This window comes from Tyto alba, unplaced genomic scaffold (genome assembly GCF_018691265.1).
Source record: "Tyto alba isolate M040663 unplaced genomic scaffold, T.alba_DEE_v4.0 Super-Scaffold_28, whole genome shotgun sequence".
In the NCBI taxonomy this organism is placed as follows: domain Eukaryota; kingdom Metazoa; phylum Chordata; class Aves; order Strigiformes; family Tytonidae; genus Tyto; species Tyto alba.
The window spans coordinates 8,927,706-8,953,226 of record NW_024881302.1 but is presented as its reverse complement, the minus strand read 5'-3'; the positions used below and the strand labels follow the sequence as shown (position 1 = coordinate 8,953,226).

Sequence of the window (25,521 nt, the reverse complement as noted above, 5' to 3'; positions counted from 1 at the left end):
TTACTAGCTCATCCATTGCTGGTTTCTGGGGAGCAAAGGGTCAACATGGCTAAAGCAAAAGTCAAGCAGAACTATGGGCAGCTGGAAAAGGAGTTCCAGAAGCAAAAGGCAGAGATGAAATCAAATGACGTCTCAGCCAAGATGGATATTTCCAATATCTGCATTAAAGAGGAGCCTGTGAGTGACGAGGAACCAATGGATACCTCAGCTTATGAGGGCATGAACAACGGCATTGTCAATGGCCTCCACGCAGAGGAGGACTCCACGGACTCTTTAAACGGCCACTTGCCTGGAGGCTGCATTGACCGGGTAGCCCAAGAACTGAAGGCATTTGTGTCGTCAACATTTAAAAAACAATTTGTGCTCACCTTGAGTGAGCTTAAACGGTTATTTAACCTTCACTTAGCCAGTCTGCCTCCAGGACATATGCTGTTCAGTGGCATTTCGGACAAAATGTTACAGGACATGGTGTTGGACACTGGCTGCAAACAGATTTTGGTGCCTGTAAGTATGTTTTTCCCTGGTACTTTGGGGAGGAGGGACTGAGGGGACAGTTAAACATCTGAGCTGTGAAATGTTTGTGTCCTGCGCTTGTGGACTGGAAGAACAGATGTTCTGAGTAATTATCCAGTATTGGATATGTTGAAGCTGCTGGAGGTTTATTTGGTGTCCTGCTTCTGGCAGGCTGTGCACTCTGCTTTCTTTGCTCTGTGGTATGCTGCATAGCTTAGTTGTCTTTGGGGCTCTGTTTCCATGTGCAAGCCGTTGGGCTGCAGTGACTCACTATCCTAACCTGCTCCTGGTTAACATGATCTAAGGCAGGTCCAGATTCCCATCAGCTCTCCTGGAGTTGCACAAGCTCTGTCTCTCAGGAACAAGGACATAGTAGGGGGAGGAAAGGTGGCATTTGCTGCCTGGGAGCAGCAAGGCACACCCAGCCAAGCCCTCTGGGAAGGGACAAACCATATCTGCAGCAGGTTTCTTTGGTCAGTCCTTGTCCTCCTGGACTGTGCAGAGGTGTCATTGTTTCTTTGTCTTTATGGGAATGACATATGTGATTGTGTGAGACAGAGCAGGTTTGTGTGACAGAAGGTTGCTTAGGAAAGGAAAAGGAATTTGGCATCATGGGAAAGAGCCTAAAAGGAAATTAATTTGACAAGACATCTGGCAGTGCTGATTGGGTTGCAACCAGAAAGAGCTTGGGAGTCAGCTGCCTTTGGGGACAGAGGGAAGAGAGATGTGTGAACTGCTCTAAAGAGCAGGCAAGGCTGAAAGAGGAGGAAGCAGGCAGGCTGATGAGAGAAAGCCTGGAGCAAGGGAGTTAAGACTGCTGAGGAGTAAAGGTTGCTATGTGGGGGCAGAAATAGCATGTTCAGTCGTGTGCAAAATACGTGTTGTGGCACCTGGGAACTGAGTAACAGACTTGAAATACCACCAGGGAGACCACCAATTTCAGTGCTTTCTGCTTTCTTTCCTGCCAGCTTCCAAGTCCCAGGGTAATGTTTGCCTGGAACTGCCTCTCAGTGCTGGCTGGCCTCTCCTGTGTACACGGTGTAATGTGTGCGTTTGCCATGCTGATGCTAAATTGCTGAGGTCATTACTGCTCTCTGTTAATTGGGACGGGGGCTTATTTGCTTTGGAAATTTGGGGATTTTGGAAATGATTCCACCCATTCTTTGCTTAAACGCTGTGAGGAATGAAAGTGGGATAGTTGGGTTTGGGTTTTTCTGTTGGTTGGTTGCTTGCTTGTGTTTTTTTGGTTAAATAAAATCCTCCCAAAGAAAGGTGGTTGGAAGCTTCTGTCTGGAAAACCCTGTCACAGGAGTAGAAGTGATCACTGGAATGTCTCTTGCTGAAGGTCTGTAAGTTTTAGTTCTGCTGACCCAGAATTTAGTGCAAAACTTGAAGTCTTGTGCAGGAGCCTGTATAAGCCTGTACTCTTATCAGCAATGTAAATCATTACCCCTGATGCTCTGTGCAGATGGCAGAAGTGCTGGGGCTGGTTTTACTCTTTGCATGGGCTCATACATTTTGCTGTTTCTTGATTGTTCCTCTGGACAATTTTGTCAGAAACCAACCAGGGTGCCTGAGCTCAGGGAAAGCCTGGAGGGTTGTGTAGCATGGGATTTCATAGTTGCTCATTAGTTTTCTGTAATTGAAAGTGCTTTGGTGATAAAAATCAATGATCTGAGGTAATTAAAATGATGTTCTGTGGGGGGTGAAGACACTCTTGGCTTGCATGCTGCCCTATTATAGAAGACATGTTGCTGAAAACGGCAACTGAAACCTTACCAGGGGAATGCAGGATTTATTATAAAGCTGACCAACTGCACCCAGGGTATGAGATAAATAGTATTTGTGGGGAGCCAGAAGAGATGCCACTCCAGCTGCAAATGAGGCTGTGGGGATGCCTGCAAGGTGCTCTCTTGGCTATGCTTTGTAGCATCCTCAAATGGGAGGGAAGAGCACACAAAAAGAAATCACGACTCCTGGGCAGATGCACCTAAGTGCAGTGGGCTGCTGCTGCCATCAGGGAGGGCGAGCAGAGGCATCCTCAGCAGTTGCTGGTGCTGCGCGTGAGTCCGGAGCTTGCGCAGGCTGAGCCTGTGTCCAACCCATGGGAAATGTTTGTGCGGGAATCTGGCTCCCCAGTATCTGCACCCCTTTCCTGCAGACTGGTGGGGCTGCATGCTGGCTGCTGCCTGCTTCCTTTCCATGGTCTGTGGAGTGGCAAGGTTCTGCCAAAATCTTGAGGATATTTCTGAGGCATCAGGAAATGATGTAACCGTTGCCAGCATCCTGCCTGGCTAGGGTAACAGGAGAGGAATGCAGCCCTGTGCTTACGGTGAGCCTTTTGGGCTAGTGCTGATGCCAGGCTGCTGGAGAGGTAAACTCAACAGTTTACCCCTAGGATTATTCCAGCTGATAAGTTTTTTTCTGGCAGACTCTGCCCCTTTCAGTCTGGTTTAGCTATAAGGCAAGGCTGCCTGGCAGTGGCCATTTTTAGGGTGTGCTCAGTGCTTGAGTGAGACACATCCTGGGACCCGGGGCAGCAGTTCATCTCCTAAAAGCCCTGTACTAGCTGTGGGGGCTTAGAGCAGGAAGGAGCACAGGGTAGATATTATAAAGAAGGATTTTAAGGTAGTGGAGAACTGATTCAATGTGAGGCTGGAGAAATTAAGATAATGGACGTAAAACAGCAAAGGGACAGCAGATGGGAAGACAGTAAAACTGTCTGGACAGAGCAGCATGTCTCTCTGAAGAGTTGCTTGATGGACTTTCCAATTCCCATGAACAGTATGACAGCAGCAAGAGAGCAGGGTGCTCTTGGCAGCAGTGTCTGTAACAGTTTGCAGAGTAAGGCTGAAAGGGAGGAGGAGAGTCTGTGGGTTTTTCTTCCCAAATAAGTATTGTGTTGGTTTGGAAGCCATTTCCTCACAGAATGGCCAGATAAACACAGCTGCAGTTCAGACGTGGCTGAGGCAGGAGGAGTTTGGACTCCAGGTCTGTGTTGAGCGACTTTCTCAGGGTGAGGCAGCTCGTGGCTGGGTGCTCCTGGTGCCCTGTGTTTTGCCTTTCCTGCTGCAGCTGCTTTCTGGAGGGAAGCTGAGGTATTTGATTTTATCTGTGCTGAAAGCATACAAGAGATAGTATTCCTCAAAAGCAAGTGCCCTTATGAGAAGAGAATTGTCAGGTGTTGTGAGCCTAATTAACCTGAATCCTGGCTCTAAACCAAGTGTAGAACCTTGTTATATTCCAGCCATTTGGACCAACATGAGAGTCAAAGCTGCTACTCCTACCAGGCAGCTCCCGCTGGACAAAACTCTTCCCCTTTGCAATAAGATCAGAGGCAAAGCATGAAAGGAAAGGCTGATCTTGCATTCTGCAATGCAAAAGTTTTTTGACGTAGTATAAGGGAGGAGGGAGGCTGGAAAGAAAGGTTTGGTTTGTACCAGCTGCCAGGATTGAGGGATACTGGAACAATCAGGACTGGCTTGTTAGCTTTTCATATATGATTGATTTAGGTCATATGGGCAGTTAGCAAGGAATAAATTGTTAGTAATAGACAGGAAGAGACATGTCATGAGTGAAGGCATATTCCAGAATTGCTCATTAGTCACAGCTCTAAGGGGAAATGTTAAGGCAAATGGATAGTACTTTATTTTTTAGGAGTTTGGGCCATGGAGAGGAGAGAGTTGTGTTCCCTTCTGTGTGCAGGGGTGTGAGGCCTCTGCCTCAGAAAAAACAAATGTATTTCTCTAGCTTGGCACATAGGGGGAAAAACAAACAAACAAACAAAACAAAACCCACCAACCAAACCACTTCATTTTTGGAGCCTGAAATGAGCAAGTGTCTGGTTCACTGTCCATCAGTATTCAGTCTTCTGAAGTCCTATAGTCTGCTCCAAAACAGAGATGACAAATACAGCAGAAGCACAGTGCTTGTCAGTAATGTTGACTTGGGATTAGTGAAGCAGATAAACACAGGATAGAGTCTGAATCTCTGAAACCTGCTACTCTAAATGTAAAAACCTCTAGACAGACCCTGCAATGCACTTGGTGCTCTCAGCTGAATACTGCTTTGGATGGTCTGGAACCAAATGCTGCTGACAGGAAAAATCTAGACATCTTGCTATGAGATACCGGCTAAGGTCTGAGCCCTGGGATTGTTCTGGTACATGGTGGTTGACCATCCACCAGTGGGAAACTGTCTGCACTCAAAATTCACAGGATTCCAGTATGCCCAGCAGTTCCCTTTTAAAACTCTGAAATGGTTGGTGGTGCGCCAGCCCTGGCACCAGGGCCCATGGCACTAGCGTGGGTTACCCCACCGGAACCAGAAGCGTCAGTCAAATGTGGCTTGAGCATATCCAGGCACACATCAGGGTGCCATGGTGCTCACTGGTACTCCCATTCGCTAGGCCATAGTTAGCCCCTCGTTAACTAGGGGTCTGCGTGCTGCAGGACCACCCAGCAGGACAGGTCTGATATGGATCAGGTTTCTGTTGAAGTCATGGGGCCTGCGAGAAGGCATCTGCCCCTTGGCCGCCCAACGGGCCGTGCCTGAGCGGGCACGGGGGCTGCCAGTGTGGCATGGGAGAGGAGCTGATGTTGTTTCAGCAGTTCTCATTAACTGGCAAGGATGTTTTTGATTCAGTAATAGGTGTCCAGGGACACTGTATCATAGAATCATTAAGCAGAACTCATTAAATAGATGGTTATTTTTAACAGCCTCTTGTTCTCAGTTTCCTCCACAGACTGCTGCTTCACCAGATGAACTAAAGGTCTATGCACTTTGGGAGGCCGGTGACACTTATGATCAGGTAAAGATAAAAATAAGTGACATTCCCAAATACATGTTTATTGAGCATTTGGCAGTTTGAATTTGTGTTTCTGGAATTGGTACAGCAGGTAGTTTTCCTCTTTCCTATTGAAGTGTCCAGTTTTCAATACCACCCTATTTCCAGCTGAAAGGAAGCTCTTGGCTTGCAGGATGATCAGTGCTGTGTCAAGACAAGGTGGTGTGGGCAGAAAAAACAATGTTGGAAATACATGTCAGTAACTAGCTCAGTGGAATACAATAATTTTGAACCTGTGAGGAGAAAGGGTTCTTCAATGCAGGCCTCATACCAGGATCCAGTCCAATTTTTTTTTATTTCTTTTGATGGTAATGCAATATTAACCAGAGATGAAATGATGTTGTTACCTGATGTATCTGTTTATATTTAGAATAGAAAATGATGACAGCGTATGTGAGCATCTCCTGAGTTTTAATTGCTATCAGAATAAATGAAGTGAAAGGGAAGGCACCTGTCAAAATGTGCATGGACAGTGTAACTCCTGTGTCCATGATCTAAATAAATTTTTATAGCAGAGTCAAGCAGTATCCTGCCTCCTGGCTGGAGTGGACCACATGAACTCCTGCAGAAGCATTTGAGAGGAATATGTTGCAGCCCCTTCTTGAGCATGTTCTTGTACCTTTGGAGGTGCCCCAGGTCACGGGACAGGTGTAGGTGTCTGGCCACTGGGGATGAAGAGAGCCCTCAGAGGCTGCAGCACTGCCAGAGAGTGGATGTATATGTGATGGGTTCAGGTATTATGAAGTAAGAATCCTCCAGTGTAATTCAGTGAATATTTTGTACAGACTAAGGCACATGCAGTTTTGATATATACAAAGATAGGAATAATTGTTCTTTTCTTTGTATTTATGATATATTTTCTTTTAAAGCATCGCCAAGTTTTGCTTGAAATCTTTTCGAAAAACTACCGAGTGCGCAGGAATGTCATCCAGAATCAGTTGAGTCAAGAATGTGGAGAAGATCTAAACAAGCAGGAGGTGGATAGAGTGTTAAAGGTAAGTTTCCATTCCGTTGTGGGTTTGATCCAGTTATTACATGAATTTTTAATGCTTGGTTTGAGCAAAGGATCGTATTTTAATTTAAATTGACAAATTATAAGAACGATAGGACAATTGTTGGACTGTGGACAAAGTCTGGTCTTCAGCTTGTTTTCTTAAAAATACACTTGTCTCCTTCTACCTTCTTTCCCTCTAAGGAGTAGTGATTTTGACTCGGGCCTTATTTTCTACTATTGCAACAAATCTTTGTTTGTCATCTTTGACCAGCAGAGAATAGAGAGTAGTAAATGTGATACTTCAGAGTTACTTTTAAATATTTTGGAGTTAAACATTAAGGAGGTGGGAAGGTTCTGCACAGTGTTGTGAGATTACCAGCTTACTGCTGTTGGTTAATGCTGAAGAGCAGAAGTGCCACATATTCAAAAGGAAATGCATTTCATTCTACAGTAGGACGTGCAGCAGTGTACGGAGCAAAACCCCGGCCAAACCAAGCAGGCAAAGTAGTAGTTAACACATTTCATTGTGAGTGTTTATTTGAATCCTTTCATCTCTGTCTTTGAAGATGGACCATTTACTTACTAAAGCAGTTTCAGGTATAAAGTAGGGACCGCACAGGCCATGATTGACAAGCTTTGAAAGCGATGCAGGATGGCTGAGTAGAAAGTTGCCAACTAATGTAATACTTCAATCATTGTTGCTGGGCCTTTGCTCACTGTCACCCACTTCAATAAGACAAGTGCTTAAGTACTTTATTACATTGGGGTCTGAAAATGGAATAATAGCATATTTGAAAAATTACAGATCTGTTGCTGTGATAATAAGCAAACTGGTCTTGCTTGAAAGAACCTGGTCATCTTAACATTAAAATAAGCTCAGACATTTCAGTCTGCTAGACAGTATTTCGTGTGGCTTCCCTGTGCTGGGAGATTTGTCAAGTGATTGATGAGCTCAGATATCAGCTCTCCTGGAATATCTAGACAATCTACTGGCATTAGTTTTTCATGATGCTGTTGCTATTTTGCAAAGAACCTATTTCTGGAAAAAATACTTTCCCCTAAAAAACTGGGTACTGCTTTTATGTGAGTCATTAAGTCATTGTGTGACCAGCTTTGTGTTGTGTCAGGCTACTTTGCCTTGAATACATTTGTCACAGAAGTATGTGAAATTATCTTTGTTTCTGAAATAAAATTTAGAAGTATGATTTAATGAAATAGGAACATTCTCTGGCTTCTTTAAGCCCCAAGAGATTGGATTCTTCTTTGAATGAAATAGGATTTGTTGACTCCTATTTCCCCATCTGCGTGTGCTCCTTTTTTATACACAGAGGAACAGACTGGCAGGGTTTGTGGTTTTGCATCTGCAGATCAAGTCTGCAAACCCTCTTTCTAGCTTCCACAATAAATTTCTTATTTGTTTTTGTGATGTGTGAGTCCTAGTACTTCAGAGAAAAAGACACTTTTTTCCCTTTGAGCTCCAAAGCATCAGTTCTGTAGCATCACTTAAGCCTATGTTGAATTAGCTTGAATGGGAGGGTGGAAACAAAAGGAGAAGCCGTTAGCTTAGAACTGGAGAACGTGGTGCTCATCTAATAGCAGTAAGAAAATGACCCACGAGAAAACCCACGTACTGAACTCCTTTACTGTGGTGCTTGCCCGCTGTAAGCTTAGCAGCGGAGTGGTCAGAATCCCCAGGCGTGGTTCTGAGGTTTGACAGTTCATTATCACAGAACATTGTTTCTTAAAAGGCTTCAGATCCAGCGCCTGCTTTCACATCAGCCCCCCCCTGCTCCTCCCTTCAGGCTCCCCCTGAGCTTCAGCCTGTGTTTACCCCTCAGTTCTCCCCACAACCTTTCCTCAGCTGGCTTCTGCACCATCCTCATCTTGTCCCCCAAAAGCCCAGTTTCTTGCTGCTGTTGCATTGTTTGGCCTCCCTGCGGCCTCTCAACCTTCACCCCCTTGAGTTTGTCATCTTCACTTAAGCTCTCTGGTCTCCAGCGTGGAGAGAACCTGCTGCTCTGGACTCATGCTCTCTCTTGTGCACCGGAGAGGAGATTTTTGTTACCGATCCGTTTGTCGTCCCAAAGCCAGACAATAGTTCCCAAGACCTTACGGACTTTCCCTTCCTCCCCAGGACTGCTGCGTGAGCTACGGCGGAATGTGGTATCTTAAGGGGACGGTGCAGTCCTGACAGCGGTGGTAGCGGTTTCAAGTGATCTCCAGGATGAAAGAGGAAACCTGCGGTGGGCGGCACAGACGGAGTAATGCCGTGGCCTCAGGAGCGTGGGGCAGGACCTGGCCCACTTTGGGGCACGTGGGCATTGCAGACAGTCACTGACATCCCAACACACTCACACATGGGTTTGCATGGCCCCCGAGGTGCGAGAGCAACTAGGAAGACAACACGGGACCCTGCCTGCAGCTTGATTAATCTGGGATTTCTGATGTATTTCAATTCTCGTCTGTTTTATTATAAAAAAATAAAACCATATACTGACACAGACATGATGGAAAATCATGGTCTAATACTTTATTTTGTAAGTAATGCCAATAAATTAAATTTGTTTACAAACCTCCCAGTTTTTGTTAAATACCTAGATGCTCGTACTTTAGTCTGAGCATTGTAATAGCCCTTGCAGCCCTCTTCATAAAGAGAAGATAGTCATGGTCTTGGAAATGTGTCAGGCCAGGGAAGGGGGGAACAAAATCCCTGTCTGTGAACTCTGTACTACATAGCAACTGTTCTCACCTGTTGTCTGTGAAATTAGTTATTTGGAAAAGTACCTACATTTGAAACAGATGTGCAACTACTGGGTTTCTTCTAGTGGTGCGGATTTTGAGGGACTTTTTGTATTACTGTAAGCAAATACAGCAAGGTAAGTAACTGAGTGCACCCTCTAGAAGGCATCCAGCTGTAGTTATCACACAGCAACACCTCTATTTTGTGTAATTTTTTAAAATAAAATTTTATCTCGAAGGTCAATTCTACCCTGCCTTGTATTTGTCCAAGAAGAAATGGAAACTGCACCTGCTCCTTTCATAGCCTGAGGGCTTGTGGAGGAAGGAAAGGACAGGAATGTTTCAGTAGAGGGTGGAGGTAGATCACAAACTGCTTTCCAACATTCTGCCCACATTGTGCTCTTTAGGGGGGACCCAGAGGCAGCTGTGAAGCGCAGGGCCTGGGGCCCAAGGTACAGTAACCAATCTTTTTGTTACAGGTCTATCACTGAAGCCTAACTGCAGTAAGATAAGGAATGTTCTACCGTACACATGGCAGAACATGGTTATGTTACTGGTCATGTTCTTTGCTATAATTTCCATCACATGAGAAGCTCAAGGAGATTCTATTAACTTCATCTACTTATGCTCAGAAAAGGCTGAGTTGAGTTGTTGACCAAAATAAGCAGATCAAGGTAGTTAATCCAGGTAAGATTGGCTAAGAATATTGTTAACATTCTTACGGCATTTCACATTTCTGTGGAAAACATCTATTGTTAAACTGCTAAAACTCTACCTTAATTAATAAGCTGGTGTAGTTTAACTACATCAGTATAACAGGGAGGTGGTGGAAGTTCAGGCAGCTTTTGCAGCCTTTGTCTTGGTCTGTGGCACACAGCCGTGGCTGGGCCCTGCCCGGTCCAGCCCACTGCCACAGCGTTCCCGAGGGCTGCGGCTGTAAAGCTGCTCTCAGGGAAGGCCACAGTCCCAGAAAAGTTTTGAAAGAAGAACATAGCTTTGGAGTTTCGTTGCACAATATGTGCAGTTAAGTGATAAAGTACAATACAGCACAGCCAGAGCAGAGCAATGGCATGTTCCATTACAGAAGAATAGTGCTGCGGAAACCTAAGAACAGTTTTGCTATTTTTAAAGCATAAAAATTGTATGTATGAATAGTGCTCTAAATTAGCCAACAGTAATAAACCACTGAAGATCACCTATTTAACCAAAAATTCTGATTTGCTTTTACATGTCTTCTATTTAGGGAAGCAGTGACAATACACTTAACCTGATGGCAGAACAGTATCTCTCCTGCCTCCCCCTGCCCCCCTTTTTGAACAGCACTGACAAACACCACAACAATGAGGAGAAACTGCTTTGTTCTCTCTGGACTTCTATCCTAGACAGGCTTATCCTTTTCCATGTAGCCTAGCATTTTTAAAATACCAATTTAATGGGAATCCCATCTGAGCTATGGAGGAAAGCTGGCAAGACTAGATAATGCAGGTACCATCTGCACCAAGTTTACTGTTTCCTGATTGGCACAGGTGGGTATAATTACTAGTTATACAGATAGTTTAACTGGATTATTTGTTTGCTTGGAAAAATACCCACAAGTTTCAGATTCCCACTTTTAAATAACTTTCTCTAAAACACGTATTGCATTCTGAAACTCCCACAATATGAAGACTTAATACTGCAACTGAAGGACAGTTACACACAAGCTTAACAGGTACAACACAAGGCAGACAGAACAGCAGCAGTTGAACTAAAGCTGAGAAATTCTGTGTCAGCTGTGTGGTTTATCACAGCAACTCAGACAGGCAGTAAGTTGATTCCCAGGAACAGCTGACTAAATTAAGCTACAAGACCCTTTATGAGGAAAAGGATGTCAGCTTTCATTGTGCCTTTTCCCCCACTTCATCTCTTAGCCTTTGTTTTCTTCATGCTTTGAAGCAGTTTTTAAGAACATACTTTTCCCTGTTCTTTGTTTTTCAGAATTTGAATACATATGAATTATTATTATTAGGGAGTGGAAAAGGAGAAGAACAGGAGTGTGCTCCCCTGCTTGCAGTAGGATATGTTCTGGCAGCATTGTGTCCATCCTCCCACCCCAGGCAGCACGGAATAGGGCCACAGAAGCCAACACTGGAAGCAATAGACAAAACAATACAGTAAGATTTTACCTGGCCCATCTCCTTCAAGCACTTGGAGTTTGTGGTATGTGAGATTACAAGCTATTCCACTGTGTCATTGCTACAACTAAAGTTAAATAGCTAAATTGCAACTTTCTATCTTACCAAATACACATAAAAATGTACTTTGCAGACATTCCACCAAAGAACAGTAGGTCCCAAATAACATACATAATCAATTCACAGTATCTTGCCTTAAGACGAAGTGCCCTACATAAGAAACCATACCTAAACAGCCACGCAAACATTACATCAAATCCTTTCTTAGTAGGAAGACATACATCCTAATCTGTGGGAGAGCTTAGTGCATGTGAAAAACATGGTATGAGCTTAAACCAAGTACAGTGCAGGCTGCTGTGCCAGCTCTCCACCTCCCTGCCAAAGCAAAGCCAGACTGCCAGCTTCCTTCTCCAGTGTGGAGAGGCTGCCCCGGGGCTGGGCAGGGCCTGGCCTTGGGTTAATTTTCTAGAGAGATGTAGTGCAGGGCTAGATCAGCACTGTGAACCAGAGGAAGCTTGAGTCTGGTTCCTTGTGAGAAATACAGTATAGATCTCTTCGCTCTCTTATTTTTGAAGTGGACTAAGGAAACTAGTGTCAATTACTGCCCTGGCCACAGATTCAGTGTAGTATGAAGTAGTAGTGTAGTATTAAGTTATGATGTTTGTTTGCTTTATAACCACTAGTTTGTGTGACAGTGCTAAACAACACTAAATCTATTGTTACATAGGTACAGGGAGACTAGCTGTTAACTAACTAGCTTGTTACTACAGGTCTACAAGCCAATTCAAAACATTCATTTTGAGTGCTCAAGAAATACATCAGTATAAGGGGTCTTCTGACATTTTGTATGAAGTTTTTCCCCTTCTTGACTAACAGATCTGTCATAACAGAAAGCAGGTCATCAGCATGTCCAATGTTATGGCTGAGAGGAGAGGGACTTGTACTTAGCTCTATGTTCATCTATTTCTTCCTTTGTTTTTCTGATACAGCTAAAAATTTCCTTGAAGAGTGCTTTATATTCAGGTAGAGCATTTGTGGGAGAGTCACTTAGCTCCGCATCTGTGAATTCTTGATTGCTAGCTGAAAGATCATACTGGGTATTCCCCACATTTAGGTCTTTGGAATACTGCTTCAGCGTTTGTACAGCCTTGTGTTTCAAAGAATCTTCATCCATTTGACACTTCTTCAAAAGTTCCTCATACTTCACTTTCAGGGCATTATACTGCGCATCAACTTCATTAAGAACAGAGATTCCTCGCTGCTTCACAGCTTCCGCTCTCCTAATACATGTTTCTTCATGGCCCCTTAGGATGTCTCCCCCTGCAGCACTGCTTAGGAAAGATTCGCTGCTGCTCCGTTTCAGTGCCTTCTTCTCAAGCTCCGATACAGTCAGGAGTCCATCATCTGCTGGGCTCTGCCCAAGCTCCCTTTCTAAAGATTCCTTGAATGAAATGAAAAAGGATTCTGGCACCAATTTTTCTGTGTTGTGGAATGTGTTTTCAGACTGAAGTATCTGTCGCATTTCAGCTACTTCCACTTCCAACTCCTCTGCACGAGCCCGATATAAGTCTATATCAACAAGTCTCTGTTCAAGGTCACAGTTTTCTTTTACCATAAGACTATATTCCTCTTCCATTGTTACTCTCCTCTCTTTTTCTACGTTAAGTTGGGCTTGCAGAACTGTTACTGCCTTTTTTAAGTTCTCATTTTCTTCTTCTAGAGGACTTAGCTGACTATCCATCGAAGTAATCTTTTCTGCAAACACATGATCATAAACAAAATACCTGCAGAAACAAAATAAGTATTATCAAATGTAGGAAGTACAGCTGACTACACCTCCTAAGGTTTTTCTGTCCTGGGTAACTAATAATAGATTTAAACTGTGTGGTAACACACCTCAAAGTATACATAGCAGTCCTTTTACTAACTTACCAGTCTATTTAATAAGAACAGAGTTTGTAAATACTTAAGTGCCCTCAAATCAAGCTTCCCAGCTTAAGCAGAATGGCTGCTCGTGAACAGTTTCAGGTTACAGACAAGATTATTGAATAACAAGACTTACAATTTAAGTTTAAATAAACGTTGCCTCTATGTATCACACAATACTTGCTGATACTCACAATTTTTTCTTAAGGACTCCACTCTTGTAACTTTTGTCACCACTGATTGTGTACACAAGCCTCAAAACTGACAAGGCTATTCCGTGGGCAGGAATTCCCACAAGCCTTTGGCAGTTTGAAGGAATCCACTTATCTTTTCAGTTGTCAAGAAATAGCTTCTTTTTGGATGTATGGATTTATTCTACAGTCCTACCTCCAAGTAGTGCTGAAGTCCAGACACAAAAGCCTGTTCTGCCTGTCTGTGGAGGTGCTTCACTTATGTAAGTACCTTCTAGGATTGAAGCAAGTCTGAGCTTTTACCCCAGGTGATTGTCCTGATGGGCATACTAATGCAGTTCAGCTTAGTAAAACTGCTTAAAATTTCAAAAGCAGCCCAGAGCTCCAGGCACCATTTGAGCATTTTAAGCATCATTTTAACCAGCTTAAGTTCAGGAAAGCTATTGCAGGAATCCTCCCTTCCTTGAAAAGAAAATATTCGCAGACAGCCAAAGGGTAAATTACAGAAAATATTTTGTATTTAGGATGTTTGTTTTTCAGATTATCTGTGTGTGTGCTTTTATCTGACTGAAAAAAGGGGATGCAAATTGCTGTGAGCTTTCTAGGCTACAATTTGACATGGTTGGAGATTTTGGGAGAGAACCTTCCAAGACAAAGTGGAACCTGCAGTTCTCACACAAAGACTAGCGCGCTCTAGAAGTACACCAGAAGCAGCGGCAACACCACAGTGCAGGACTGGGCAGATATTTTGCTAGTTGTGAATATTAGATGTTTTTCTGCTAGATTGCTTGTGTTTTAGTTTTTAAAGCTTTGCCTAAAATAATTTCAGTACCCTCTTTGCTACACAAGGTAAAAAGTCTTACTGGCGAAGGTCATACAGCTCCTTCAAACATGAGAAACTGTGCATTGATCTTGGCTGGTCAGATCTCTCATGGTTCATCCGGCCTCGTCCAGACTTTTTCAATTCTTCTACTTGTCGTTGCAGGTCATCTATGTGTGTTTGCAGATTTTCAATAGTCTCTGTTAAGCTAAAAGGTGAAGGACTGCTGTTAAAAACATCTGAGTGTTTACTCAAGGACATGGGAATTTCCCATCCCCACCTATTGCAATTTCTTCTCTGAAGGCTGTTGTTTGGCCCCAAAAGACTTTTAAATAAGCTATCCTTTCAATTTAACAGTATTGTAGAACACCACTAGATAGAGACAGCCACCCAGTAACTACAAAAAATACACCTGGACTGCTCTTTCTCATATTATCAACTGAGGGGGGGGCAGGGATCTAGTAAAAGTCTGTTACCTTAGTATCTTTTGTTGTGAAGCTCTACTCTCCACAACTAGTTTTTGATTAGTGTCTTCTAGTTCTCTTGCTGTCATATCCAGTTGTTCATAGACTTTTGCATGCTGATCATTCATCTGACGCAAGAGCTCCACTTGCTTTGTGAGGTACTGCAAGACAGTATTGCTGTTAATAGTTTACACTTGAAACACAAAGATAGGACAACTATTCTGCATTTTTATTCACATTCATAGAGAAGCTACTGAGTTTCAGAACTGTTGATTCCAGTGGTTGCTTTGCTAAGTGTTCAGTTGAAAAGGCGCTATCAGTAACGTGGCTGGCCAGCTTGCTTCATCATGGAGGTCAGCCCAGGCTCACCAACCCACCTTTTCTCCAGAGGAGTTGTGTTTGGTTGTGCAAGCTGTGCTTATCTGTCCTTGCTGCAGCTGGGCTTTTGCCAGTACCCAAGCCTTCTGGATTGGATTTGTACTGCAGTCATCACTGACACAGCCTTAAATCCAGACTTCAGCCTAGCCCTTAACTGTCTACTGAGTCTTTCTAAAAGTTGCAGTGGGCCCCAACAGAAATTTTCTAACAGCGTTGACCCAACAATTTTCTTCGCATTAAAACTGAAATATTGGGTAGCACCATCCATAATTAAATTTCTTTTCAGATGACCTAAGTTTTCCAGTCTGAAGCAGCATTAGGTTCAGCAGAACAGAATTTAGGTTGTGGTCATACTTAAGAGAGTATGTGGGCTACTATGTGTCAGGAAGTATAATCAAATTATTGAATTCAATGTGTAATTACCCACAGGGAGCTATTCCACTTACTGTAATCCCAAATAAAGGTCTCCTGCCTTTAAAAAAAAAAACCAAACCAAAACCCTACATTAAGTATTCTCATTTTAATCCTCCTCAGTTTTACAATTAACAACATAGACTGTTAAGTTTCTTGAATAATGCCAGAAAGCTTGGAATTCTTAGTCTGAGGGCAGTTAACAATCACCTAGGGCTCTTGATACAAGTGTCTTATATTGTCCCACCCAGGACAGGACCTATCCAATTCTAAAAATCCACGAGAGCTTGCATCAAAACAGGCTTAAACAAAAAAACTAACCCTTTAAGTCTAAAATACTTTGTTCTTACACAAAATGTATTTCTTGCAATATATTCTGTATTACTACATGCTACTTACTGAAAAGTAAACTTTAGGTAGGAACATCCAGCAGATTTCTAGGCAGAATTACTTCTCTTTATGTAGTCCTGTTATATACTCAAAACTTCCAGTATTCTACTTAACCTTTCACCTCATTAAAAGATTGATGGGTTTACATTTTAGGCAATTTAAGAACAGATAATAAGCTAATCTAGGACTAGTAACTTCTACATACAGGCTTCTAGAAGATCAACATGGTAGCAGTTGGCTAGATCCTTCTGTAGCCTGTGCACACATGACAAGAGGATTTACACAAAAATAGTACACGGATTAGCAGCAGAATCTCAATGTGACCCATTTCAGATTAACTTTCCCTATTGGTTATTCTCAGAAGGAGCTGGAGATCTCAGATTTTCTGCAGCAACACAAGTCTGGCTAAACCCAGAAACCAAGACTTTGGTGCCAGAATTAGATGTTGCCACTTAATGCAATGGGCTTTTGCAGAAGTTTTAGATGAATGGAAGAGGTGAAACACCATTTTCTCCACCTTGTGTCTCCAGTATCTTCAGTGCTGAGGTCAAATGGGCCTGGTATAACCAGGCCACCAAAACAAAGAATAGACGTGGTAAATACTTTAGAAGTTAACGTTTATTCCACCTCCTCTGCAACTGAGCAGCTAACATGAAGCAGCAGTTGAGACTTCTTGTGTTCTACCACATGTAAAAGGAGAGTGTCAGTATTTCTCATGTCAGAGTGCCAAGAAGAAATTCAGAAAGGACTAAAGTTGCCCTTTCAATCTAGCATTTATTACATCTACAATGATTAGTTAGTGGCACACGTGTCAGCACAGAGGTCAGATATAACGATCTAAGGCTATAAAATGCTTAATATGCTAGCGTTTAATATATTAGATGTAATCTTAAGCATCCCTAAACCTTTGACCCTTCCTTTTCAGTGCAGATAAGGTAGTGCCATATTTCAGAATATTTTCTTATCCAGTTCTAGACCTTGCTACCCGTAAGATTTTGAATTAATAGGAAAAAAAAACAATCCAAAGGCTTACACCAATACACTGCACTGAAAAGGCTAGTCAAAACTGCAGCAGAGTAGTTACAGGAACAGCTGAAAGATCACTTTTAGGTTACAGAGACAAGCACTTGAAAATTAGGAAGAAAAATCAAGCATAGAGACCGGATATGCCACTTGCGTATGTACCCTGTGCAGTGGGGTATCCTGCATTCCCCCAAAAAGACAGAAATCTAGATATGAAAATAACTGAGTTGCTTTTAGGAGCTAAAAAGTAGTACTGCACCTTGCATATACTGTTTTTCTTCCCATTTTTTTCAGTGAATTCCTGTAACAATCCCCTGTTCCAGTAAGCTAATACATCCAGTTCTTCCATCCTGAGCTTATCTCTGGGTATTTGAAGAAGAGGCTCATTTGATTTCCCCTTTCCTACCATAAGTCCAGATGCAAGAGAGATTTCTTTGGAGAAAGAAATGTTTTGAGTTGCTAATACACTTTTAAAGTGCACTGGGAAAAGAGCAAATTAAGACAGGTGGTAGAACAGAGACAGCATATTATTACAGCAGATACGAATAGTCTACAGGTTCTTTGACTCGAGACAGTAAGCTGGGCAAACAAACATGCAGGCACTATTTATATGTCAGATGCATCACAAAAACTGTTCTCCTACCTCTCTCCCCCTCGTCTTGGAAGGTGCTAATAGGGCAACCTAATGCACACTCCTGTGCATGTTGGGGGAGGGGAGAAAAGAGGTATCAGCTAAAGCCTTCAAAAAGTAGTATTGCATAAGTCTGGACTTGTTTTTTTGATTGGCTAAGCAAACCAAAATATTGAGAGAATAAATCAGTCTGACACTGTCTGAGGCGGCCTGAACACAGAAGTACGTGGCCCTGCAAAACACCAACTACAGATCACTGCTAGAAGGACACTTCTGACCGCTTCCTGGTGCTGAAGCTCTCTTGTAGTCAACAAACACTAACCCACCAAAAAAAGCTTAATCAAATAACCAGCTTAAACCAACAGGATATTATATCCTTAATAGCACTAGGCTATTTCTATAAATGAATGCAGCTTAGCAATAATATACTTCAACATTAACATAAATATGTAATTTCAATAATATTTCATGATAGCATTAAAATACAGCTGCTTATTAAGTAGCTACACTCAATGAGCCAGATTAGTTATCTATTGCAAAATTATGCTGTGTTATTTCAAACGGCATGTTGTAACCCTGTTAAACACTTCCTTAAATATGGTTGTTCATACAGGTGCTGAACCTTAAGTAGAACAGTATTTGGATAGCATCTTGAAGTGTTTGTCCTCTCTAAATCTTAAGAATTAACCTTTTTATAAAAACCATTCATGGCAATGAGTTATTTTAAGTCTCTGCATAAGTAAATACAATTTTTGTAATGCTGTGGCACTAAGATAAACATCAGCCATTCCAACCATTTTATCACAGAACAAATAGGGTAACGAAGACATTTAGCACATAAAGAGCCAAAGTATGATGTACAAATCAGAATTATCTTATTAAAAAAGAAAAAAAACAACCACCTGCACCCAGAAATTGTGCATCACATAAAACCTTTATCATTGTAGTGGTAATAGGTAACTTGAATCCTAAGCTTAATACTTACAGATATACAGGAGTCTTTATAGTAGTCATGTTAACACAGATGCACCATTTTTTTTTTAAGTCTTAAGTTGCAGCTGTACAAAATCCACACACCATCCGTAACTGCGTAAGTACAGCTTGCACAATGGAACTCCGATTTTGTAAAAATCTAGTGTGTACCAGTCGCAGCCTGTTCCCTATGATTCGCAGCAGAACCAAACTGAAATGCTGACTACATTTCTAATATGCTGTCAATCAAAGTACTGAATATTTAATCATTTAATTATTAGAGGCCATGCACTGCCCTCTAATAGCTAAAAAAGAATTCATTATGCTGACAAATCCTATGTCTGCAAGGACACAGGCAATATTAAGAAAAAAAGAAATTGCCAAAAATGGCCAGGTTTTTCCACCAAGTGACACAAACATGAATGGTTCTGAAAGGGTGTTTATGATTTTATTTCCTGGAAAATACAGAACAATATATCCACTAGGTCCTGTATTTAGATACTATTTAAGTGTTTGTTTTGATGGGCTTTGTTTGTTTGGGTTTTTTTAATTGAAATAGACTTTAGCTCCCTTTACCACAGCTCAGTTTAGTGGAAGTACATATCCTCAGATTTTACTTAAATCTCTCTCCTGCACTTACTACCATTTACATTTCAGTGCTGTAATCACTAACATTTTCATATAGTAATTTAAATTGTTAATTTATTTATCATCATATAATTTAAGTCATTTTACATGGCAAGATCAGCAAAGTTTAGCAATAAGACAGCTGAAGTAACTTTTCTGTACATAAAGAAAAATACCAGTCTTTTGTCATTTAAACGAGCCAAATCCAACATGAAGTTTAATGGCACAAAGCTTCCTGTAACCACACAACCGGTACTAACTATGATCAAGCCTACAGGTTCTCAAATTCTCAAAGTAGCAGAAGCGGTTAAAGATTGTTCAGTGTTTTTCTTGAAAGCATCCATCAGATGTCAAGAAACTCAGATCTCAACTTACGTGTTCATCTCAACTATTATGTTACAGATCTAGATGCTTTAACACTTGGATCCCTTAAATGTTTACCTCAATCTCCTGCAGTTGCTCTTGATTTGTTGCATACATTTGCTGTAAAGATTCTTCTAGTTCAGTGTTACGATCCAGTAGTGTCTTCCCAAGCTCAGCAGCAAGGTGAAGATCTAAACAAAGAAACCATGTTTGCAGGTAAGTTATAGAGCCAATAATATAATTAATTTTAAAGCACTTTAATCAAATACTTGGGTGGGTTTTTTATTGCTGTCGTAACTGCTCTAATTTATTTCCAGTACCCAAACAGAAAGTTAGCTTATACTTAAGTAGAACATTCATATACCATCTATAATGGAAGTCTAAGTCAGTCCTGAAACCTAAAAGATACTCTTATTTCATGAAGCTTCCTTAGATCCTCCTTTGGTCCTTCAGCCACAGATCAGACACATCCAGCCTTTTCTTCACTTCCCACCATCTGCCTAGTACTGTACCAGCATCTCTACCCAAGCTGTCTGTCAGCCACGTTTCATCATGCTTATAGCACTCATATTTTAGAATAAGCATAAAAGACCCTGTAATGTTCGTCAGGCTAGACCCAAGCCAAAGCTGACTGCACTCTTGTTTACTTTGCTGTTCTTCCCCATTACCCCTTCACCAAGGGGCTCAGGTCACACCAGATCAAAGTGCTAAATGAAAATTTCAGATGCTTTTTATGGTGAAACAATAATATCAAGAGACATAAAACTGATAAAGAGATGTAGCTATTCTGCTTTTCAAGCTCATAAAGCTAGGAGACAAGAATTGTTTTATGTGCTCCAAAACATCATTTTAAATGTCATTTGTTCTCAGGCACTTAATCTCAATTTCACATCAGTCATCTTCAATCACCTCCAGGGTACAGTGACTGTAGTTGTTTCAAATTAAGAAATAAGTCATCTGAACACTTAGTTCCTTTCTAGAGGGAAGCTTGATATTTGCTCAACAGTATCAGTAGTCCTAAATATTCTGTATTAAGTTTAAAGACATGTAATTTAAAAGCTAACATAATGCGACAAAGAAATAAATCCTGGTGTTACTGCTAAAATTGTAATTACTCTGTGCAGGGTATTACATGTTAAGAATCCAACAGATTTCTAAAAATCTCTGATTTTCCACCTCCTTCCCATCACTTGGACCATGACCAAGTTGTCGTCTGCATACATGTAATACAATCTTGTTAGTTTTCACATAGAACTAGCATCACTAATGGGAGAGAGACAGAAAAGTCAAGTAAAACTTAGATTCACTTCATGAAGACTTAAATTAATACGAGACGTGTATTGCATCATCAGTAGTTCTAGCTAGATGAGAAAACACATTCCATTTTCATTTGATTACTATGCCCTTGTTTAAACATGTTATCTTACCTCTTTCCTGCCCTTTCCCAATTATCTTATCAGCTAGTCATTGTAATAGATAGAACACTGTTCCAGGATTGTTTTGTGCTAACCTTCAGTTTGGCAGCCTATCCAAAATGATTACTCCATCTACACACATAAGCGAAAGACCAAATTCAGACTTCAAGGACGGGTGAGTAGAAACATTTGTCTATTAAGTTGCAGATGTCCAATTCTGGCAAAACAACAGCTGTGGTATTCTTTACACATTCTTTACAGCTCCAGTGCATTGTTTCTTACCTTAAGGTCAGATTCTTAGAATAAATGCCACAAAAATTATTATAAACAAAAAACACTGCATGGGAGTTCCTCAGTTTCAGAAGCTGTATGACTAGAGCCACACGGCATACTGATCTATACTTAGGAGTTTATCCTCACATAGCTTTTTCATTGTAACACCACTTGTTAAGAAACACAGCCTACTCTAGAGCTGGGGTTCAGAGTATTTGGGTAAGGAAATCTTAAGGCCTTCTGCTTAAGTTTTTCCCATTTTTAAATGGAGATTGTATACTGTTTACCCACGGACAGAATAACTCCCATTCAAACATCAAGCTGTTTGTTCTATCACATGATGAAATATGTTAGTCTTCAAATTCAGTGAATCTGTCATCCTGTATAAAATGGAGTCCTGATCCCTAAGTTCTCATACTATACAAATCTTTACTCGGAACCACAATATGTAAAGCTAATGAACAATACCGGCATCATTCAAGGCAAAGACTAAATAGTCCATTCTTTTATTTTATTAGAGTAGAATAAGAGCTTTAAAGAAGATTTAGGATTATGTTAAAGATGTAATGCATAATAGAATTACTTGCTGCCATTTCCCTTCCCAAAGGGAAGGTTTGTGTTGAAGTTTAAGTACATTTAGGAGTTGGTAGTTTCAATCTTAAATGCCCCCTCATCTACTAAATCAAGTAGCACACACCACACAGTACTCTGAATACAATGGAAGTAATAGAATTCATGTCATTATACTTACACACTCATTCTGTTCATTAGAATGGCAGAAGCACAAATGAGTTACTATGGGAGAAGCATGCTATTTTATAATTAAGGCAATTTGTTTCTGAGGGGTAAAAGACAAGTGGAAGAGCTCAGGAACATGCAATAAAACCCTAACTCCTACCCCTAAAGAAAGCAGGAACTGAAACAATTTCACCTCTTATAAAAGTAAGAATTTGCTTTGTGTCCATTTTTCTACATTAAGTACACTATAAAGAGCAAATTTTGAGAGTAATATGTGCAATATATATATACACGTTCTCCAGATTAAGAATAAAAACGGTTTACCTTTCTCTTGCAGAGTTACTGTACAATACTAGAAGCACAATGCATTTTTGGTTGCAAATTTATGTAAAGTAACAGCGAAGTTCTGCCACACACACATTTTTCCTTTTTACCATGAAGATGTATGTAAGCAGAGAGGTTTTTAATAATGCAAACTGCATATGTGCAGATCTTAAGATCTTTGGTTTAGTAAATCTGATCAGTTGTACTGATGTTTTAACAGCTCCATCAGAAATCTCTAAACTAAGACTTCAAGGATAAGTATTTTGTGATGTTAAACAGCCCTCACTTACCAGCACTTCTCCACAATCTCTTCTGACAGTTACTATAATTGAGAAAAAAAATAAAAACAGTGCCAAAATCCTTCTACTTTTTCATAACCCACCGAACAAAATGATTCAGAGAATTTTCAATGTAAAAATATGCCTGCTTTTTTCAGCAGCAAAAGGTATTAGTGCAAGATATATAAGTAAGCCTGGTTGAAGTTTACTTAACTATAAAATTAACCCCTTGAGGTTTTTTTTTACTTAGCTTTATATTTCATACTCCATGTTCAGATTACCTTCTGTTCCGTTAAAGCAATTAAAAGCAAGATGGAAAAAGAGCAGTCATATAAAAATTCTTTTTCAAAGGTCAGCATACTGCATCACAACATGGATCTTGTGGAAGGAAGAATGGCTGTTCCCATCCTTAAAAGAATTCCATGAGTATTCTGTTCCCATAAACAGCATGCCAGAAAAGCCCACCTCCATTGTTAAGGCAAAAGCTTTTGGTACATACAAAGACTGTCCAAGTTTTTCCAAAACCCTACCCCAATTTCATGTTTCAAAGACTGACTGACAAGGACTACAATCTTGCTTCATGGCACTTCCTAAGATTTTACAACCTAGGTTTTCTCATAAACGTACTCCTCAGTTTTTACTTGTGCACAAACGGCTTGTGAAAAGTTTCAAGCGACCTTGATACTTAAGCAATCTTACTACTCTGTTTACATACTTTGGTATTGCTCAGTCTCAGGAGAAGGAAGAGTATCTTCCAGACTCTGGGAGTAAAGTATAACAGAACATTTAAACAAACATTCCTCTAAGGAATTTCTTCTTTGCATTACAACTTGCCCATCAGTTTATTTTCCTCCTTTCCCTTTTGCCAAGGCTATCAGTCACTTCAATTTAGGCTTGTAAAGAGATAATCCCCAGAAAAAGATTGTTCAAATGTTGAGAGAGCATTAACCAGCCCTCAAAATGCACTAACCTCTAGAATGGAATACTGTTTCTTAAAAGTTCACAGCAGGGAGCCAAATGGTGATTATTTCACTCATTTTAATTAAAAAATTAAAGAAACATTAACAAGGCAAGAAGTCAGTTGCTATACGTCGTGAAGTCTCTTCCTAGGTCTTCTACAGCACAAACATGTAGTAAAAACACTGCTAAATCATGCCTTCAAATTTTCAACTCTTCCCTTTGACAGCAAACTAGGGTTTCAGGATCTTATTTAAATTGATTGGTTTGTATCCTAGAGCCATGAAAACATCTATTTCAAGTAAAGAGTACCTAAATAAAGCTTTCAAACAGTTAGCTATTTTATAGTCAAAGCATACAATTAGAGACCTATTCCTGTCTCCAGAAAAGCTTCTGCTGTCACATGCCTGATCTCAGTTTGAAAACTGCTTCACTAGGGAGAGCTTTCAAATGTATCTTTCTTTATGGTTTATAGTACAGTAGCACCTACCAGTCCCAAGAATTCACGTACTTCACTGTAAAAGCCGAAAGCATATGGCTGGCGCAGGTTTGCAGAAAGCCACCTCACTCACAGCTTTGAGCTGGCCTTTTAAAACTAACTCAAGATTAATAACAAAAAGTAGAACTAAGTAAGTAACAGTCATAAATGCCACTAAGCTCTTAAGGAAATTGCACATTCTTTCCATATCGTGTCTGTAGAAGATTTTTAAGTGCAGTTATACTTAGTGTATTCCTGTGACTTCTTCCTCATCTGTGGAATGAGAATAGCATTTACCTTTTGCCTATAGACTTTTAAGACATACTGACAGAATGACATACAAGAGCTATATATGCATAATTCTGATGCATAGCGGAGTTATTCGTATATTTTAAGAAGAAAGCTTAGGAAGTTTTAATAATGGACCTGCAACTAAGTGAACACAGCTACATTTACAACTTCACCGACTGGAAGTCTTTACAAAAAGGCTCAACAGAGCACAATACAGCAACCCACCCCGATGATTCCAGCGCCCGCTATACCCAGCGCCTGCCCAGAGCAGCTCTACGTTCTGTCAAGGTGCAACTTTTCGGAGAGCCACCTCCCTCCCGGCGGAGGGGCCCAGACACAATTCAACTCGGCTGCAGCAACCTCTTCCATCAAACAAAGACGGCTGCAATCTTTATCGGTAACAGCGATCCCTCTGCCTACGCGCCCAGTGCGGCGGGAACCACGGCCGGGAGGGGAGCCCGGGCTCCCGGCTAGAGCCGTGCAGTGGAACAAGCCCCGCTCCCGCCGCCGCCGCCCCGCGACCCTCACCGCCGGCCTCGGCCCCCTCACGCCCTTCCCCCCGCCCCGCCCGAGCGCCCGGCGCCCCCCCGGGCTCCGCACCGCCGCTTTTGGCGGTGCCTTGCGCCCGCCCGCCACCCCCTTCCCTCACACAGTCCCCTCACCGCCCCTTCCCTCACACGCCCCCCTCGCCACAGCCCCTTCCCTCACACAGCCCCCTCACCTCCCCTTCCCTCATACAGTCCCCCTCGCCACACTCCCTTCCCTCACACGCCCTCCTTGCCACAGCCCCTTCTTCCCTCACACGCCCCCCGCGGCGGCGGCTCCCCGCCGTCCGCCGCCGTTCCCTCTCCCCCGCCCCAGCTCACCTTGCTGCAGGTCCTGTTGGTCGTACCAAGGCTCATCCTCGCGGATCTCGAACTCCTCCACCAGGTTGTCAGCCAGCATCGCGCCCCTTCCCCTCACGGCGCGGCGGGAGGATGAGGCGGCCAGCGCCCACACAAACGAGTCCTCTCACGCCAAGCGACAGCGGAGCAGGGCAAGCCGGCAGCCGCTCCTCTCCTTAAAAGCCGCCTCCGGCCATTGCCGAGCGCTTCCGGACTTTGCCGAACCTCTCCCCCTTCTGGTCGAGGCGCGCGAAGCTGCCGGCGACAACGTGGCAAGCTACAGCCGCCCGCCCACCGTCTCCCCGCGATTCAAACACAACACCCTCACCTCCCCTGCGGGAGGCCAATGGGAAGCCGCCCGCCGGACAGATCGAAAGGAGCCTACACCAATCACAAAGCGAGTTCATATCAAACCGCCAAT

At 42.1% G+C, this 25,521-nt stretch overlaps 2 protein-coding genes across 4 annotated transcripts in view; one reads left to right on the top strand and one right to left on the bottom strand.

Moving 5' to 3' along the window:
• Positions 1-9,336, top strand: part of POLR3E (RNA polymerase III subunit E) — a 30,261-nt gene extending 20,925 nt beyond the window's left edge. The window contains exons 18-21 of the mRNA XM_042798925.1: positions 8-504; positions 5,246-5,323; positions 6,229-6,354; positions 8,488-9,336. Coding sequence (XP_042654859.1) covers positions 8-504; positions 5,246-5,323; positions 6,229-6,354; positions 8,488-8,544 — 758 coding nt within the window. The 3' untranslated portion in view covers positions 8,545-9,336. The remainder of the gene's footprint in view (positions 1-7; positions 505-5,245; positions 5,324-6,228; positions 6,355-8,487) is intronic.
• Positions 8,859-25,380, bottom strand: CDR2 (cerebellar degeneration related protein 2). 3 transcript variants are annotated; one of them, XM_032983692.2, is made up of 5 exons: positions 25,083-25,380; positions 19,541-19,653; positions 14,680-14,844; positions 14,247-14,411; positions 8,859-13,050 (listed from the first exon to the last, which is right to left on the bottom strand). In XM_032983692.2, the coding sequence occupies exons 2-5, from the start codon at positions 19,573-19,575 to the stop codon at positions 12,183-12,185; spliced, it is 1,233 nt and encodes a 410-aa protein (XP_032839583.1). In that variant the 5' UTR covers positions 19,576-19,653; positions 25,083-25,380; the 3' UTR covers positions 8,859-12,182. The 3 variants fall into 3 exon arrangements, with proteins under 3 accessions (XP_032839583.1, XP_032839581.1, XP_032839584.1); XM_032983690.2 differs by having other exon boundaries at positions 14,680-14,828; positions 25,083-25,376; XM_032983693.2 differs by lacking the exon at positions 25,083-25,380 and adding an exon at positions 17,513-17,564 and having other exon boundaries at positions 14,680-14,828; positions 19,541-19,623.
• Positions 25,381-25,521: the final 141 nt, after the last annotated feature.